Here is a 16,892-nt window from a genome sequence, read left to right as displayed (position 1 = left end):
CCAAAATACCAACCGATTGGCCATCATCTCACCAACAACAATCAAAGAAATTTAAGGCGACTTCCACCTCGAGCTTTCCCGTTTTGTGTTTAGAACGTGGGTGGGAACGCAATGCGAGCACGAGGAGCAAGCCGAGACAGGTACTGGTGAGAGGAAGGCACCATATTGTGACCTTTAGACACATGATCTCTGCTCCTGATGTTGAAGACTGGTGGCAACTGTCCGTGATTCAGGTTTGTAAATCCCCCTTTATCCATTTCTGAAAAAGATTACAACGATGGAAGACGGACAGATATCCCCTTGCGGTAACCCCTGTTTTGGGAAGAGCATTAGGTGAAAACGCAGTCTGTCAACGAGGGTGTTTGGTTAGAAAATATCTTCCTGTAAGTCAGCTTTCCTCCATTTTCGCAAGCTGTCAATTAGATAACCTTAGACTTCAGTCAACCAACGAGCTAAGCTGGTTTTCGAAAGGCTACTTGGCAGTAGACCAGATTCACACTATCAATCAGGTGATGGAAAAATGCCCAGAATACAACCAACCTCGTTTAAATCAATATTTTTTTTCTCTCTCTCTATTAGTCTTCACAGATTGCCCTAACCTCCTGCAACCTCCTCTGCTACGGAAACAGAGTTACACAATTTTTGTTAGGTCATCCCACGCTTGCCATATGCAATCTGCAATTTAAATAGTCACCGCCTGGTGATGGCCAATCCCTCTTGTGGGTATATGCCATTTTGTGAGGGGAACAACAACAACTGTCAGTAGGCACGCGGAAACAGCGATCCTGAAGCTCCCAGAGCTTGGAGAAGACTGCGCTAGACAGTGATGTAAAGCTGAAAGACCCCCCCCCCCCCCCCCCGAACTCAACCAATCCGAGTGCGGAAGGACTGATAGCAGGCCCGAAAAAAAATAAAAATTGCATTGCTTTCTAGACACGCCCTGTAGATGAGTTTTGTGCATGAGCAGCCTCCTCCTCGATTACGGTGCGGCGTATACCTATGTGTGGGCGCTTTGGCTTATAGATCTACAGCGTGGGATCGTGAATTTGTGACGCTTTTCCTGCTGTTTTCGACAAACAAGGCATTAAAGAATCAAAGACTAGTCAGTTCAGTATCTGAAGTCGCGAAAAAGCAGAAAAATAACGACACTCAGTGAAAAAAAGCCAACCCTGATTGACATCTGGATCGACAGCTTGACGTGCAGCAATCGCCACATTCTTCTTTATCCGATGCAAAATCCTCGCGAGAGTGCACGCACATAAGATAGACAACAAAGACGAAAATCGCGATGGCGCATCGTTCAGCACCGCTTAGACGGCTACTAGAAAGTCTACGCCTGAAGCCAAAACCGGGTCCCGTCAGGGTCAGGTCGAAGGAAGTAGAGATCAACAGGGTTATCGCCACTCCGTGAGTATCAGTCACTGTTTTCATTTTAACGTGTGCGATTTTCATTCATAAATGAACGCTGCCTCTCTGAAACGGCAGGCACGAACAAATGAGGTACGTTAATGTCTTTAGCTGGCCTGGTGTCAGGATATTATCAACGCTTAAATGCATTGAGGCTGCCGAAACCTCTCGCATAGGTTGAGGCGCCTTGCTTGCAGCGAATCATCTTTCGTGGAAGGTTGCATACTGGAGTATGGATTACCAACGCTCTAGACAGGCATTTTCTAACAACTAATGCATGCAAGGAAGCAATGGCGACTACTAGGTTGTTCATTTTTTTATGGGAATAATGCGCGACACTAGAAATTGAACGAGACAAATGGTTTGCACGCGACAAGCGCATGCTGACAACTGGGTTTATTCAAAGAAGGGGGTACATTAATAGAATTTATACGCATGCACAATTCATGCAACTCATTACCAGAAGCTGTGTTACATCCGTACGCTCCTTCGCTTTATTAGTCTCGTGGCTCTGAGTTTCTGCCATAAAATGCATCAATGCATCAAGAAAAGAACTAACACAATTGAAATAGCACGGCAAGAAAAATTTATGGAATGTGATTCAGGTCTTGTTATAATATTCCGTGGTCACATGGCGTGAGTTTCATAGGCCAGTGGGGTAGATGTCTGAACACAAGCTTAAGAAAGCATAGCAATAATCTAGAGAAAAAATGAAGGACGCTTAAGCTTCGCCTTTAAGAGTGGAACGCGAAAGCGTGTTGCAGCGCTGCCAGGGAGACCATGGAACGCCATCGCTCGTTCGATGCAACGCCTTGCCCGTTAGACAAGTCGCTCTGCTACGTACAGTGAAACGGACGCGCGGAGCGGCAAACCACGTAGAAGCGCTGTCAGGTGCCTTGCCGAAACGCACGGGACTCAAGTTGCAGTCGTAGTTCGTCGGCGCATAGGTCTCGAAAAACCCGATGCCACGAACGCCAGCATAGCTTCCTAACCGAACGAACGGGCAGCAATCCGAAAGCTTCGTGGTGAACGCGCCTTGGATGTGCGCTGCGTTGTTCGCTGCTCACCGCGTGATTCCTGCGTCCACGCACGTCCCCACTGCGCCAGAACGAGACGAGCGGGAGGCGCTGCCGTCGTACGCTCCCTGCTGGGGTAGTGGCGTATATTGCGAGGAGGGGGAGTGGTTTTAGTGGGCGGCGCCTGATGGGGCTACGTGCGCGCCAAGCGAAGAGGAAAAGTAGCGAAAACGTACTTTGCTGCTTGCTGAACTGTGACAACTGTAATTTCCATGTTCATAATTACTAATATACACCACAGTACGTGTCTCTAAAGCACCCTTCAAGGCAACACCGCATTCACTAGACGCACCTTTGTTCATTCCAAATCATCGAGCTGGCGCGGCTGGGTGGTTAGCGTGCCCTACCTTCGCACTGATAAGCAAGACGACGCGCGAATAGACGCCATAATTCGCAAGGCAACTAAGCGAGCCCTCGATCTCCCGGTGGCTACCTCTAATGCCAAACTCAAGGGAAGGGGGGTGCTAAACTCCTACTAGGAGCTGCGGGAGGCCCACCTCGTCAACCAATACACGCGGCTCATGCAGACGGCCCCCGGGCGCCGCCTGCTAAACCACTTACACATCCAACACGATTGCACTCCAGAGGAGGCAGAGCGCATCCCAGAACTGTGGCGCCATAAGCTCTGGGTCTCCCACTCCCCCGTAACATGGACACCGACATGCACGAAAACAGACGACAAGCGTGCGCTTGGGCTCTTGAGAGACAATACGGCTCCTGACCCGGTGTATACTATGTAGACGTAGCAGGGCCATCGCCCACGGGATATTACACGGCCGCTGTCGTTCACCAGAAAATGCACGTTGGTCGACTCTCCTTCCGAGCCCAGAATTCAATATGAGCCGAGGATGTAGCGATAGCGCTTGCTGCCGCCTGCGCCAATTCGAGAATCATCATCACGGACTCCCGAAAAGCATGTGATCATTACTTGGCAGGGGAGATCTCCCCCTTAGCCGCTGTATTCTAAGACGGACTGTCACTGATCCAACACAGAAAAGAATCATTTGGGCTCCTGGCCACCAGGGCTTACGAGGTAATGGGGCCGCTGACGCGGCTGCCCGAGCGCTTACTCACCGGACTCCTCATCCCAGCTCTTCTGACTCGGAGATAAACCAGCCGCTGCTGCGGTTCAGGGAAACCATAACACAATATAACGACAACCCCCGCCTTTTCCCGGTCCCCGAAAAATGGCTCAGTAAGACGGAGGAGCGAAATTTAAGGCGCCTGCAGACAGGCACTCTGCTTTGTCCTGCAATCATCAAACATTACGATCCTAACACGGATGGTCGATGTCCGCACTGTGGGGAGACCTGTGATATCTTCGACATGATGTGGGCATGTAGTACTAAAAATCCCCAACTCCCCCCTTCCCCAGAGGCATGGGAGACTGCCCTCCTCAACTGCTCCTCGCTTGAGTCCCAAAGGGCTCTGGTGGAACGGGCTCGAGACGGGGCCTCGTCATGCGGTGTACCGAACTAGGGACGCTGACCCTGTAGCGGGGCCACCCTGTGGCTCCCAAACTCTATTCCACAAAATAAAAGTTTTCACCACCACCACCACTCCGGAGGCCTGGTTCTATTCCCCAACTCAACCAATTTCCTACTCGGTTTTATTTCTTAATGCTTCTGTAATTTTTCGTTCACGGCCACCGCCGCTGACGCCAACGGCACCGGCCTTTCTGCAACACGGAGCCCTTAAAGCTGTAGCTCTAAAATAACAAACCCTGGACACTTTGCCCACATTTCGAAAGACACGAATGGGCACCTTGCTTTAAAAAAACTACCATCTTATCTCGCGCGAGGGGGAAAAGGTAAGGGAGATAAACGAAGCTTTTGAGATATCGGACGTCCATGTCGACAAGTGCGTAAGCACATTCTTTGTCATGCTAAAAGACGAGGAAATAAAGACAGTAAAGAAGCAAAGGAGCATATGGTTGTGACACAGCAGGTGTTGCCTGAACAGTGAGTTGCCTGAACTTTGCGTGAGCATGGATTGTATTGAATTAACTTTTTGTCAGTGCGCGTTTGTCCTGTGCAGCCCATTTCGCTCATCCAATTATTAGTTAAGCACGTTATTTCCTTTAAAATACTATTGCATCTGGCGCAATTTAGCAGAATAATTAAGCATATCAATGATTGTTTCCTTGAAGCGGCTTCCTGAAAACCCCCGTGAGAGCTGCCTCTTCTTTTATCGTAAGGCTTTGCTCTTGGTATTAGTGGTGCGTCTTCAGACTGCCAGGGCAGCACGTAAAGGATAGTGGCACTAGGCGAAACAATGCTGCGTTCGAACTGTACGAGAGGAGGGAAGAGCTGATGTGAACCACAAGAATCAGCAGTGAAGGCTAATTTCAGGTTTATTAAAACGATGCAGTAAAAGAAAGCCACATTAATGCTTACAGTGCGTTTTACCTGAAGCGCCTTTTGTGGAGCCTAGGAAGTCTAAACTATTGCCAGAAACAGTAAAGAGGACAGGATTTGAATGTGCCATTGAGAAATCCTAAGACTGTATTGTTTCCAAGCTTTCCCTCATTTTTGCAGCAGGTGAACTTTTACATTAGCTTTCCACTTCAAGGCTAACTAAGTAGATTTCACATGTGCTACTTTAGCTTCCTGGTATAATTAGCGCAACATTGAGTGCCTCCAAGTTTTACGGAGCGTAACAAAAGTGACTCTTCCATGCTGAAAACAGCGCACTGATGCTATCGTGGTTCGGGAGCCACGCTTCACCGCCAGACGACTAACGAGAAGGGCGAGACTGTGCAGAGGTCAGAACTCAGGGGTAGGGAGAAGAAAATAATGCTCAGACGTTCATACGACGCGATGCGAGAAATCTGCGTTACCTGTATTTATTGTTAATTTCGCTTAAACGTTGAGCGCATTGTCATTGCGTTGTTGAATTGGGTTTCGCCATCGCTTTTTCGTTCCGGTTCTACGTGGTTTGTGGTGGGCGCAGGAGTCTTGAGATTGAGGGGGTGCTGAGTGAGTGATGGCCGGAGCCCTTCTGAATTGTGTTGTGGAAGCGGGTAGAGCGCACGCACGCACGCACGCACGCACGCACGCACGCACGCACGCACGCACGCACACACACACACACACACACACACACACACACACACACACACACACACACACACACACACACACACACACACACACACACACACACACACACACACACACACACACACACACACACACACACACACACACACACACACACACACACACACACACACACACACACACACACACACACACACACACACACACACACACACACACACACACACACACACACACACACAAGCACACACACGCGCACGCACGCACACACACACACACACACACACACACGCACGCACGCACGCACGCACGCACGCACACACACAACACACACACGCACGCACGCACGCACGCACGCACGCACACACACACACACACACACACGCGCACACACACACACACACACACACACACACACACACACACACACACACACACACACACACGCACGCACGCACACACACACAAACCCACACTAAGCCGCGGCGGTGGCTGGGTGGTTATGGCGCTCGGCTGCCGGCCCGAAAGACGCTGATTCGATACCGGCCGCGGCGGTCGAATTTCGATGGAGGCGAAATTTTAGAGGCCCGTGTACTGTGCGATGTCAGTGCATGTTAAAGAACCCCAGGTGGTCGAAATTTCCGGACCGCTTCACTACGGCGTCTCTCATAGCCTGAGTTGCTTTGGGACGACACACGCACACGCACACACGCACACACGGATTTTTTTGACAAAATAGACTCATTGCACACGCAGTAAATCGCGTTTTCTGTAAAATTATTTATTTACTGAAGGTCAGAGGAGCAAGTTGTTTGGTTGGGAGGGAAAAAGCCAGGTGTGAATACAATTCAACGCATTAAATACAGTCCTTAAAAGGATGTTTCCATGGCTTGACCAATCGCGCCCCGCCGGCGAACGTGGGCAGGTCATCACTGGAATTTTGGATTAGGCGAGGATGTTCAAGCGCATGAGCAACGCTGCCACTACTCTTGTATTTCGCAGAAAACATAAGCACGAATCCGATTCTAGGCAGTCAAGTCTGCCGATTAATGTCGAGTGCGTTGTTCCCGGAAATGTCAATAATTATCATCAGTCTGACAGCCCACTGCAGGAAAAACTCTCCCATGCCTCTCCAATTAACGAGTTAATTATTAACGGAAATGTCCACCCGATTGCTATGCCCGAAAACAAAGGAGAGGACGCTCAGGTGACGCAGACACCTGCCGCTTTCCACATGCTGCGGAGCAATCCTCAGTCACTAACGTACGCAGAATCGCTTCTCTTGACAGCTGGCACCGGAGCTTTCTTACCGCGTCGCAATTTCTGGAAAGGGGGTGCAGCCATCATTTAATCCTCCGTTTTTTTAAATCTATTGGGTAGTTGCGGCGGTTCTGTCCGGTACCTTGTCTTGCTGCGAGATGTTCCTTGTTTGGGTTCTATAAAACACGTGTTATCTTGGCGAACGTGCTTCGGAAAAAGGCCTCTCTCAACAGCTCCAAAGTTTCGGTCTCTAACGCAACATTTAACCCTGTTAGCCACCGCGAGTATTCCACGTTCTGCCTGCGTTGAAATCTTTTTTTTAATCCAGGAAAAATGCTCGACACAAACAATCATCCCTCCCTGATCCGCTGATCCGCTTGCAGCGATGTAGCGGCTCGGGTAATAGGAATTCCACGTGCCGAGAGCCGTGAGCAGCCGAGCCCACGGCCGAGCCTCGCCAGCGACCAAGATTTACTGCACCGAGGAACGCCGTCTGATACCGGAAGCCGTGCGCCGACGACTGCCGTTGAAAGCGGCGAGGAGAAGGGAGCAGAGACATGGGACCTGCAGTGGAGAGTGGTGTTAATGGGACTCTGCGTGATCGCCTGCACTCTGTTCGCGACAGTCGCGTACTACGCTTTCGGAGGAGGCACGGTACGTTATCTTTCAGCTCAAAGGGCATTTTTTTTTGTTCGAACTGATAACGAAAAACAATTTCATGCGAGATGCGTTCAGTACTTCTCTTGCGCAGCGCAAGCGTAACTTGGCTGAAAGCGTTACGGCGTTGGACGCAGCTTGAATCACCCTTATCTGGGCAGGGAATGCTTTTTTTTTCATTCCTTATTGCGTATCGCTTCCGGAGCGTTGGATCTAGCTGGGTGGCAGTCGCTGAAGAAAGCACTGCCATGCAGCATGAATTCATCGTGATCAGCATCATCAGCATGACTGCGCCCACTGCAGGGCAAATGCATTTTCTATGTCCTCCAATTAACCCTGTCCTTTGTCAGCTGCGGCCACCCTATCCCTACAAACTTCTTAATTTCCTCCGCCCAGCTAACTTTCTGCCACCCCTGCTGCACTTCCGTTCCGTTGGAATCCAGTCTGTTACGCTTAAGGAAGATCGGTTGTAATAATTTTTGGTAAGAAGTGAAACGCTATTCAAGCCGAAGGAAACACGTGTGGGGACAGCGCGCTGTAAATGCAACCAACAGAAGCTGCGTGTGTGTGTGAATAGAAACGGTTCGGATTTAGTCACTGAAAGGCGACGTACTAGGCTGTCGATTTGTAGTACATGTGGCCGCTGATGAAATTTGGTGCACAGTAAAAGATAATAGTGGGTGCGGAGAAAGAATATTGCACGAATGTTCGCGTACGTTCAGTCTGTTCGCGTCTGGTGCCCTAATTGTAGGCATGGTGAAACAAAGCAAAACTTAGTAGAGTGATACTCAGGGGCAACTTTCTGTGGTTGTGCAGCGGAAGCAACGAGCGCGCTCGGCTAGCTCACAGACCTGTGTCTTTGGCTTGCGCATGCGTGCGAACAGCGCCCTCATAGCAGCCGGTGTCTGGGCCTCGTAGCTTCCACTGCATAGCCACAGAAAGCTCTCTCCAAGTATAGTCAGGACGTCACTGCCAATATGAACACCAGTATATATATATATATATATATATATATATATATATATATATATATATATATATATATATATATATATATATATATATATATATATATATATATATATATATATATATATATATATATATATATATATATACACGTATGGTTACGAGAGTAGGTTATACATTGGCTACCGCAGAAAAACGATTATGTGAAGTATATATGCCAACATTCACCGAAACCAAGGTGCACAGGGGGATGTTTTCTATTTTTTTTAATTTGTAGTGCGGATCAAAGGAAGAATAATAATTTGATTATTCTGTCCCTTAAAGAAAGTTACTTATAAAGCAGCAGAAAAGAATCACGATATTCGGAGGTCGTGGGTTCGGATCCCACCGGCTGTATGTTTCTTTTTTCTGCTGCTTTGTAATCAATTTTCTTTAAATAATTTCATTGGCACTGCAAATTCAAAATAGTAGAAACATTCCCCTATGCACCTTTGTCTCGGTGACTGTTAGCTTCATTCATATATATATATATATATATATATATATGAATGAAGCTAACAGTCAGCTAACATATCAAGTTTTCACTGACCCGTTGAGCAACCCTGACTGCTTCCACTATATATATATATATATATATATATATATATATATATATATATATATATATATATATATATATATATATATATATATATATATATATACCAAAAGTGATTTCTGGCAGCTGATTTGGTCAATATAATATAAAATCACCAAAAATTGAAGAAACATAACAGGATTTAATTCACGACGTGTCGGCTGGAGGATCAGCCTTTTTCGAAAAAGGCTGGTATATATATATATATATATATATATATATATATATATATATATATATATATATCTATATATATATATATATATATATATATAGCCGCCGGTACTCAGTGGGTATGGCGCTTCGCTGCTGAGCCGAAAGACGCGGGTTTGATCCCGGCCGCGGCGGTTGAATTTCGATGGAGGGGAAATTCTAGAGGCCAGTGTACTGTGTGATGTCAGCTCGCATATTATATATATATATATATATATATATATATATATATATATATATATATATATTATATATATATATATATATATATATATATATATATATATATATATATATATGTATATGCGTGCAGACAATGGAAATGAAATGACGGGCTCCTTTGACAAACATAACAAGGAAGCTAACAGTCATCGAAACCAAGGTGCATAGGGGAATGTTTCTATTCATTTTGTTTCATTTCCGACACCCAGCAAGATCTGGCTTCCACCCAGCAATCGGACTCTTACTGTCGCACGCTGATAGAACGACTCAACGGTACTTCGCTTACCCCGAGTTATCGATTGCGCCGTCAACTTACCAAATTTAAAACGCAGGGTGGACTGCTTTATTGGCATAACCACAACCCTTCCGGCGAACCGTGCTTGCCAGTAGTTCCCCGTTCTCTTCGCCGCCAGATCTTGCATCCTTTCACCACGATCCCACCCCTGGTCGCCTTGGCTACCACAAGATTTACGACGGAATCAAGAGCCGCTTTTTCTGGCCCGGTCTCTCCACGAGTGTTGCCAAGCACGCTGCCTCTTGTGAGCCATGCAAACGCCGTAAACGGTCAATGTCACCTCCAGCCGGCCTACTTGAACCTCAGCCCTGTCCTGTTCGACCTTTCGAAGTTGTATGCATTGTATGCTATAAGTTGTATGCTATACGGCCCTTTACCGTTGACCGCGGCGGGAAATCGCTGGATCGTCACAGCTGTGGACCATCTCACCCGATATGCTGAAACCGCAGCTATACCGTCTGGTCCCGCTGCGGAGATTGCACGCTTTTTCTGCGAGACATTATTCTGCGCCACGGAGCTCCTCATGCTCTTCTGTCTGATCGCGGCAAGCCTTTCCTCAATGCAATCATGGCCCAAGTTCTTCACGCCGGCAACATTGTTCACAAGACAGCCTCCGCCTACCATCCGCAAACGAACGGTCTCACCGAACGCTTTCATCGAACCCTTTCCGATGTGCTATCCACATACATTGACCCTCGTCACAGTAACTGAGATTCCTTGGTTCCTTTTGTCACCTTCGCCTACAACACTGCAGTTCAACGCAGGACCCGCTACTCTCCGTTTTTCCTGGCCTATGGTCGGTCTCCTACATTCATCCGGGAAACATCCTTCTCTGCACCTGTTCTCTCTGGCCTACCCTCCTATGAACAATTCACTTCACGTATTGCCCACTGTCGCGAACTTGCCAGACCCAACACAGAGGCCGCCGAGACTGCGCGGAAAAGCAGCTACGACTCCGCTCACCATGTGGTGCCATTTCATCCCGGTGACGAAGACTTGCTCTGGAGGCCTATCTGCACGCCAAGCTTGTCCGACAAACTTCTCAGTCGCTTCATCGGCCCATACACGGTGCTCCAACAAACTTCACCTGTGAACTATCACGTGGCCTCAGCGTCTCCTGTCGACGACCGTCGCTGTCGTGGAACTGAGATTGTGAATGTGTCTCGGCTCAAGCCTTTCACCCATCGTCCTCCTTCCCTTTAATTCCCGCAACCAGGATGACTGCTTTCGTCGCGGGGGGGGGGGGGGGGGGGGGGTGGGGTGGCGTGAGCACTTTTCGTCAACTTCATCCACATCTGTGATTATCCATCATCACCCTTCGCTTTATGGGAACTTCATCCTCATTTGTGAATCATCATAAACGCTCGTTCGTGGGTTCGTTCTTCGACGCCGCTATTGGCAGTGCCAGAAAAGCTCGGTCGCCCAGCTTACAATATATGTAATGGACCCAACAATCGGGGCGACTGTTGGCGTCCCTCATGTAATTGTATACCGCCGCGGATAAAGCCAGCCAAGTCCCTTTTCTCTTAACGTGTTCCCCCCCTAAGTTTCTTTTTGTTGCATTTTGACTGCAGGTTTCGACCGATGCAACCATTGAAGTTGGTGGCGGACGTCCGGAAAATAGAAGCGACGAACCGGTACGTACAGCCGAGTTCGATCATTGCGCTTGTCTGTTTTCGGGAAAAGCAAAGCTTATCTGCAGCAGCGCGACGGCGAAAGAAGATTGCAAGTATGTTACTCCTTGACCTGGAAATTCACTGGTATATGCTGGGATAATAAGCGCTGTCCACGTGACCTAAGTCCTATTAATATTATTGCTTCTTTTTGCCATTCGGTACCCTCCCACCCACCCCCCCCCCCCCCCCCCCCCCCCCCCCCCCCCCCCCCCCCCCCCCCCCCCCGCCCGAAAAAATGAAGAAAAAATGAGCGTGCGGCTAGAGATCTTATTAAGTCGGCTCGTGTGCTCAGCCGGAGTGACAAGATTCGGCAGTCACGTAAATCGGAAATACTTGAGCGTTTGTTCGATAATGTATGAAGAAAACTTTAGGGATATACAAAGGCTATTAAGCTCATATAAGGGCGAAGATTCGTATACTCACTTCCACCGTCTCAGCAGCAGCAATTTATAGCGTGCAATGTAAGCAGCACTGCGTGGCTATGATGGGGAGTTCGTGTAATAAATGAATGGGGAGAAAAAGCATCAAATTTGCTGAAATGGATGGGTACTCGACAATAGACCATATTCCCACCATCAGGAAGGTGATAAAGAAATCCGCAGAATATGACCAACTCCTATATATAGCCTCTATAGATTACGAGAAAAAATTTTACTCATTCGAAACTTTAGCAGTCATGCAGGCATTGCGGAATCAGGCTTTAGAAGAGCAGTACGTAAAAGTACTGGAAGATATTTATAGCGAGTGTACAGCTACCATAGTTCTCCATAAAGAGGCCATCTCGCCAATGGTATTAATAGCCTGTTTACAGGACGTATTCAGAAGCCTGAATTATGAACAGTCGGGAATTAGAGTTAATGGAGAATACCTTAGCAAACTTCGATTAGTTGACGACACTGGCTTGTTAAGTCACACATATTATGAACTGCAAAACATGGTCAATGCGTTAGGAAGAGCAGTACTGAGGGTTCAAAAAGTGATATGCAGAAAACCAAACTTAACTTCAATAGTCTGTGAATGGAACAGCAGTTTACAATTGGTAGCGAGGTGCTGGAAGTCGTAAGGGAATACCTCTGCTTAGAACATGTAGTGACCGCAGATCCGGATCTCGGAAAGGAAATTACTAGAAGAATACGGATCAGGTGGCGCGCATATGGCAGGTTCTCTCAGATCATGAATTACAGTTTAGCAATATCCCGCAAGAGCAAAATGTATAACAGCTGTATTTACCGCTACTCAATTATGGGGCAGAAGCGTGGAGGCTAACGAGACGGGTTCAGACTAAGTTAAGGACAGCTCAGTGAGCTAAGGAAAGAAAAATAATAGGCGTAACGTTTAGAGACCGGAAGCGGGCAGAGTGGGTGAGGGGAACAAACTCGGGTTAATGACATCCTAGTCGAAGTGAAGGTGAAGAAATGGGCTCGGGCAGGGCATTTACTGCGAAGGCAAGATAAGCACTGGTATTTAAGGGTAACGGAGTGGATTATAAGGGGAGGCAAGCGTAACAGGGGCCGGTAGAAGGTTAGGTGGGCGGATGAGATGAAGTTTGCAGGGATAAAGTGGCCGCAGCTGGGAAAGGACAGGGTTAATTGGAGAGATATGGGACAAGCATTTCTCCTGCAGTGGGGCGGAGTCAGGCTGATGATGATGTGCTGAAATCAGCGCCGATATGCGCTTTGTGATTTGTGCAAAGAGATCTAAAAGTAATTTTTGCTGAAATGGGTCGTGATGGTAAATTTTTCTACGGACTGTGTTTTGGGGAAGTTTAATGTGTGGCGGCGCAACACCGCCCTATTATAGAGTGCGTTTTGAAAAAAAAAAAAAAGGCCTATTATTAACTGCTCAAGCCGTGTTCCGAGTGTGCATCGCAAAACAAATCTGTCGCAACTATCGTCAATAGGCGCTGATGTCAGGAACAAAGACGCATTTATTTAGCATGCAGATGTGAAGCGCATAGGCAATGCAGTTGTAATAGCAGTCGTCGGCGAGAAGTCATCGGCTACAGGGAACAAGGTGGGTGCAAGTCAAGGTCAAATCAAATCCCACACACGGAAGGCGAACGCAAACACTGCGTTAAACTAAAGCCGAAGGTTAAAATACTCGTGCAAAGTTACGGCTGATGCAACTCGTTTTTCACTTATTTCGCTGGCTGTACTTAGGCAACCTTTCTGGCGCAGCGGGTATTTTAGCGGATTTGCTCAAACTAGTAGAACGCGTTAGCTGCTTGCATTTAGTTGTATCTATAAAAAAAATTCAGGGGAAACTTCAGCTTCGTTTGTCTCACGGGTATGACGCGGTAGCTTTAATGGGTCCCTTCCGCGGCCTGGGGTCCTCTTTGCATATATCTACGCAGACAAGGATACTGTCCTTTCTTTCACCATCACATAACACTTAACCTGCCCTTAAGAGTACAATTCGAAAGCATTTTACCCTGAAGGGCATAGCATTCTCTACATTACATGCAAGTCTGCGGTTAGCCTTATAGCACTCCTCCACTCCTAGCGAAGTGGTGCAGTGGTTAAGCGATGTGTCACTGCCCCAGCAAGTGCTGCTTCACACACAGCCACCGGTTGGGCTTGTGAGACCGAGGTTGGTCTCCGCGGCACCCTTTCGGGACCAGTAATTAATTTGGATGCCACTTGTCACGGTGGACACTTTGCTCACCATCCGGCGGGCAGTGATTACCTCACAAAGTCACGTAACTAGCTAGGTGGCAGGTGGGCCACCTGTTTTTCTGTAGACGCCGCCGACGCCCGGATTGTCGCTGAACAAAACCCTGAACCCTGCTTCTCGTTACATTTGGCTGCGAGGACTCTTTTTCCGCTTCTCGCATGCAGAGCTGAAGGTGAAATCTGTTCCTTAAATGACCTTGAACAGGAGGCGCGCCGTCGTCACAGCTGTGCGCTTCGTAGTCAGGTCCGCCGCTTCGCCGGCCGTCGCTCCAACCGTTCACTCTCGCCAGTTGTCTCACGTGGTTCACCTAGTGACTGGCTCTTGCTAGACGAATGGGCAGCGCTCGCCGCCTATAGATAACGCAAGAGTTACAGCGGGGGAGGGCTGCTGCTCCTGGCCCTACGGGGCTGCGAACTCAAAGGGCCCCCGACGCTTGCGCCGGGGCTGGCTGACTGATGTTGCTGAAAGGAAGTAGGAAAAGGAAAGAGCACGGGCCTGCCTACTGGCTCAAGCCGAGCCACGGTCGCTGCCACGTGCTGAAAGTAGGAGACTTAAAGGATAGGAGGGAAATATAGATAGAAAAGGCACCGCGCGCTAATAGGCCCATAGGCCCCGGGCCGATCCCGGAGGCAGTTCAATACCGGGCCGACCCGTGCCAGAGTGCGTCTAGCACTCCGCCATATTCCAAAAATAAGTTTAATATCTTGGGTCCAAAGACCAGCAGCAGATATTAAATAAAGCATGCTTGCGGCGGGGGTCCTCTTGCAACCGGGTTTGTCTGTTGTGCGTGCCGTCGTCGCCCTTGCCGCTTCGCCGGCTAGACGATGGCTGTTTCGAGGTGCATTTTCTTTCTCTGAATTTCGGTATTTCTCTCTCCCCTATCCTCTAACTTCTCTATCCGCAAAATACAACGGAGGGCCTCAGCATAGAGCCAGTTGGAAAGCCCGTGCAATAACAACAGGAGCCTAGAAAACGCTCACATATGGAGCTAGAACCGGTCGCCAGGACGAGTTCTTCGACAGAGCTTTGGGGGCGCCGGGTTGCTTCTAGCGGTCCCTACGACAGAGAGCGGCACGAAGCAGCAATGGCTAGCTTCCGCTCCGTATAATCTGGCTCAATTCAGTTGAGCCACAGCAACTTTTTGACGATGACGACGAACACGCTTTGTGGAAATACATCGCAAAAAAGAAAACAGGGATGAAGAAGGACAAAAAAAAACGACGCATTCCTTCTCCTTACGCTGCGTTTTCACTATGCGGCGGCACCAACTAGCCCGTCATCTCGCTCTCGTAAGGCAAGCATTCTTTGGCCGGGAACCTCCGCATTAATAGCTATAGCGTTGAAAAAGCATTAAGTGGAATTAGTCCTCTTTCAAGACGAAATGCTTGATGATATTCTCAACGACCTTGACCCGCCGCGGCGCTTCGTAGAGCTAAAGCAGGCGAAATGCTTCTGCATGTAGCTTTAAACGAATGACTTCCTCATTTCTGACGCATCATTGGTAGACGAGGAGAAATGATACGTCACTTGTGAATCAAAATGTGTTGCTGGGGACGCAATCCAACAATTTCATTGTCGCGCCGCGAGTTGGCAGTTCTCAACCGATTATTGACGGGCCTAGTGTTTTTGTATTTGGTGTTGATGCTTCCCCTCCTTCTGCGTCTGCGCATCTGTCGTTGTGTGTATTTATATGGTCAAGCATTAAATACAATCATCTGCTAGTCAGCGCTCGTGTGTGTCTATACTCCTGCTTCGTCTCGGCGTTTTGCGCTGCTTTTTCATTTAAGATGTTCACTTGGTAATAAAAAAATAGCAACGGTGTTTCTGTTGTGTGCTTGCCTGTGCTCTGAGTAAATTGACTTAATATGACAACGGGTAGTATCGTTGTGTGCGTAGTTACAATGCGCGGTAAAACATGCTATGCTTACTCACTTTGGGCACTTGGTTACACCGCACCTATGCTCAACGTCGGCGTGCGGCGAGTTAGATGCAGGAGCCGGGGAACGCGACGCTGCCTCCGTTGTTCGACCCGAGTAAAGGCAAGCAGGGCGAAGATCACGTCGACTCCCCGATCTTCCATTGGATGGGCACGTGCCAGACAAAAGCGTGCCAGCTGCAGAGCCAGTGGCTGGTGTCCATCATGGAAAAACAGGTGGACCCGTGTTGGGAGACCAATGCGTTCGTCTGCGACGGCTCCCAGCTTCCGCTTAAAGGGTCGCCCCCGAAGGTACGTCTCAGCTACCTCAGCTATCTATTCCACAATGCGTACTGACTAGTGTTCCTCGTTGACTTTTAGGCCGCAGCTCTTATGCGCCCGTTGCTGCATTTCGCGTCGTATAGTCGTCGGCGTTGTTGGCGCAGTCGGCGTAGCATGCCACCTGACAGGTCACAGGGCACCCTGTCACCTTTCACGTGGCAGGTAGTAGCAGAGTGAAACGCCACCTGCCGCGGCGAGAGCGGAGGATTGGACGACAGGAAGGTGTATTCCACGGGAAGATGCCAGAGGGTGGCAGCCTAACACGCCACCTGACAGCCTTGGTGTGAACATACGCGAACATCTACGGTCAAATATCGCATTACTGGCTATCGTAATTGTCTGTATTTTTTTTTCACTGTACAAATGCGTCCGCACGCGCCTAGTTAGTTCAATGTTTCACATTACATCTTTCATGAGAGACATTCCCGATGAGCTAACTGTCACCCGGCCGGGAGGCTTTGTGAATCGCAGCAGGAACGCCCACGATA

The 16,892-nt window shown here is 48.5% G+C and overlaps 1 protein-coding gene across 1 annotated transcript; it reads left to right on the top strand.

Annotated features, from left to right (window-relative positions):
- Nucleotides 1–1,288: 1,288 nt before the first annotated feature.
- On the top strand, nucleotides 1,289–16,581 carry LOC144120039 (uncharacterized). The gene is made up of 5 exons (XM_077652515.1): nucleotides 1,289–1,407; nucleotides 7,189–7,459; nucleotides 11,373–11,435; nucleotides 16,246–16,374; nucleotides 16,567–16,581. The coding sequence occupies exons 1-5, from the start codon at nucleotides 1,289–1,291 to the stop codon at nucleotides 16,579–16,581; spliced, it is 597 nt and encodes a 198-aa protein (XP_077508641.1).
- Nucleotides 16,582–16,892: the final 311 nt, after the last annotated feature.

Source organism: Amblyomma americanum, chromosome 2 (assembly GCF_052857255.1).
Source record: "Amblyomma americanum isolate KBUSLIRL-KWMA chromosome 2, ASM5285725v1, whole genome shotgun sequence".
Lineage (NCBI taxonomy): Eukaryota > Metazoa > Arthropoda > Arachnida > Ixodida > Ixodidae > Amblyomma > Amblyomma americanum.
This window is presented reverse-complemented; position numbering and strand designations above follow the sequence as displayed.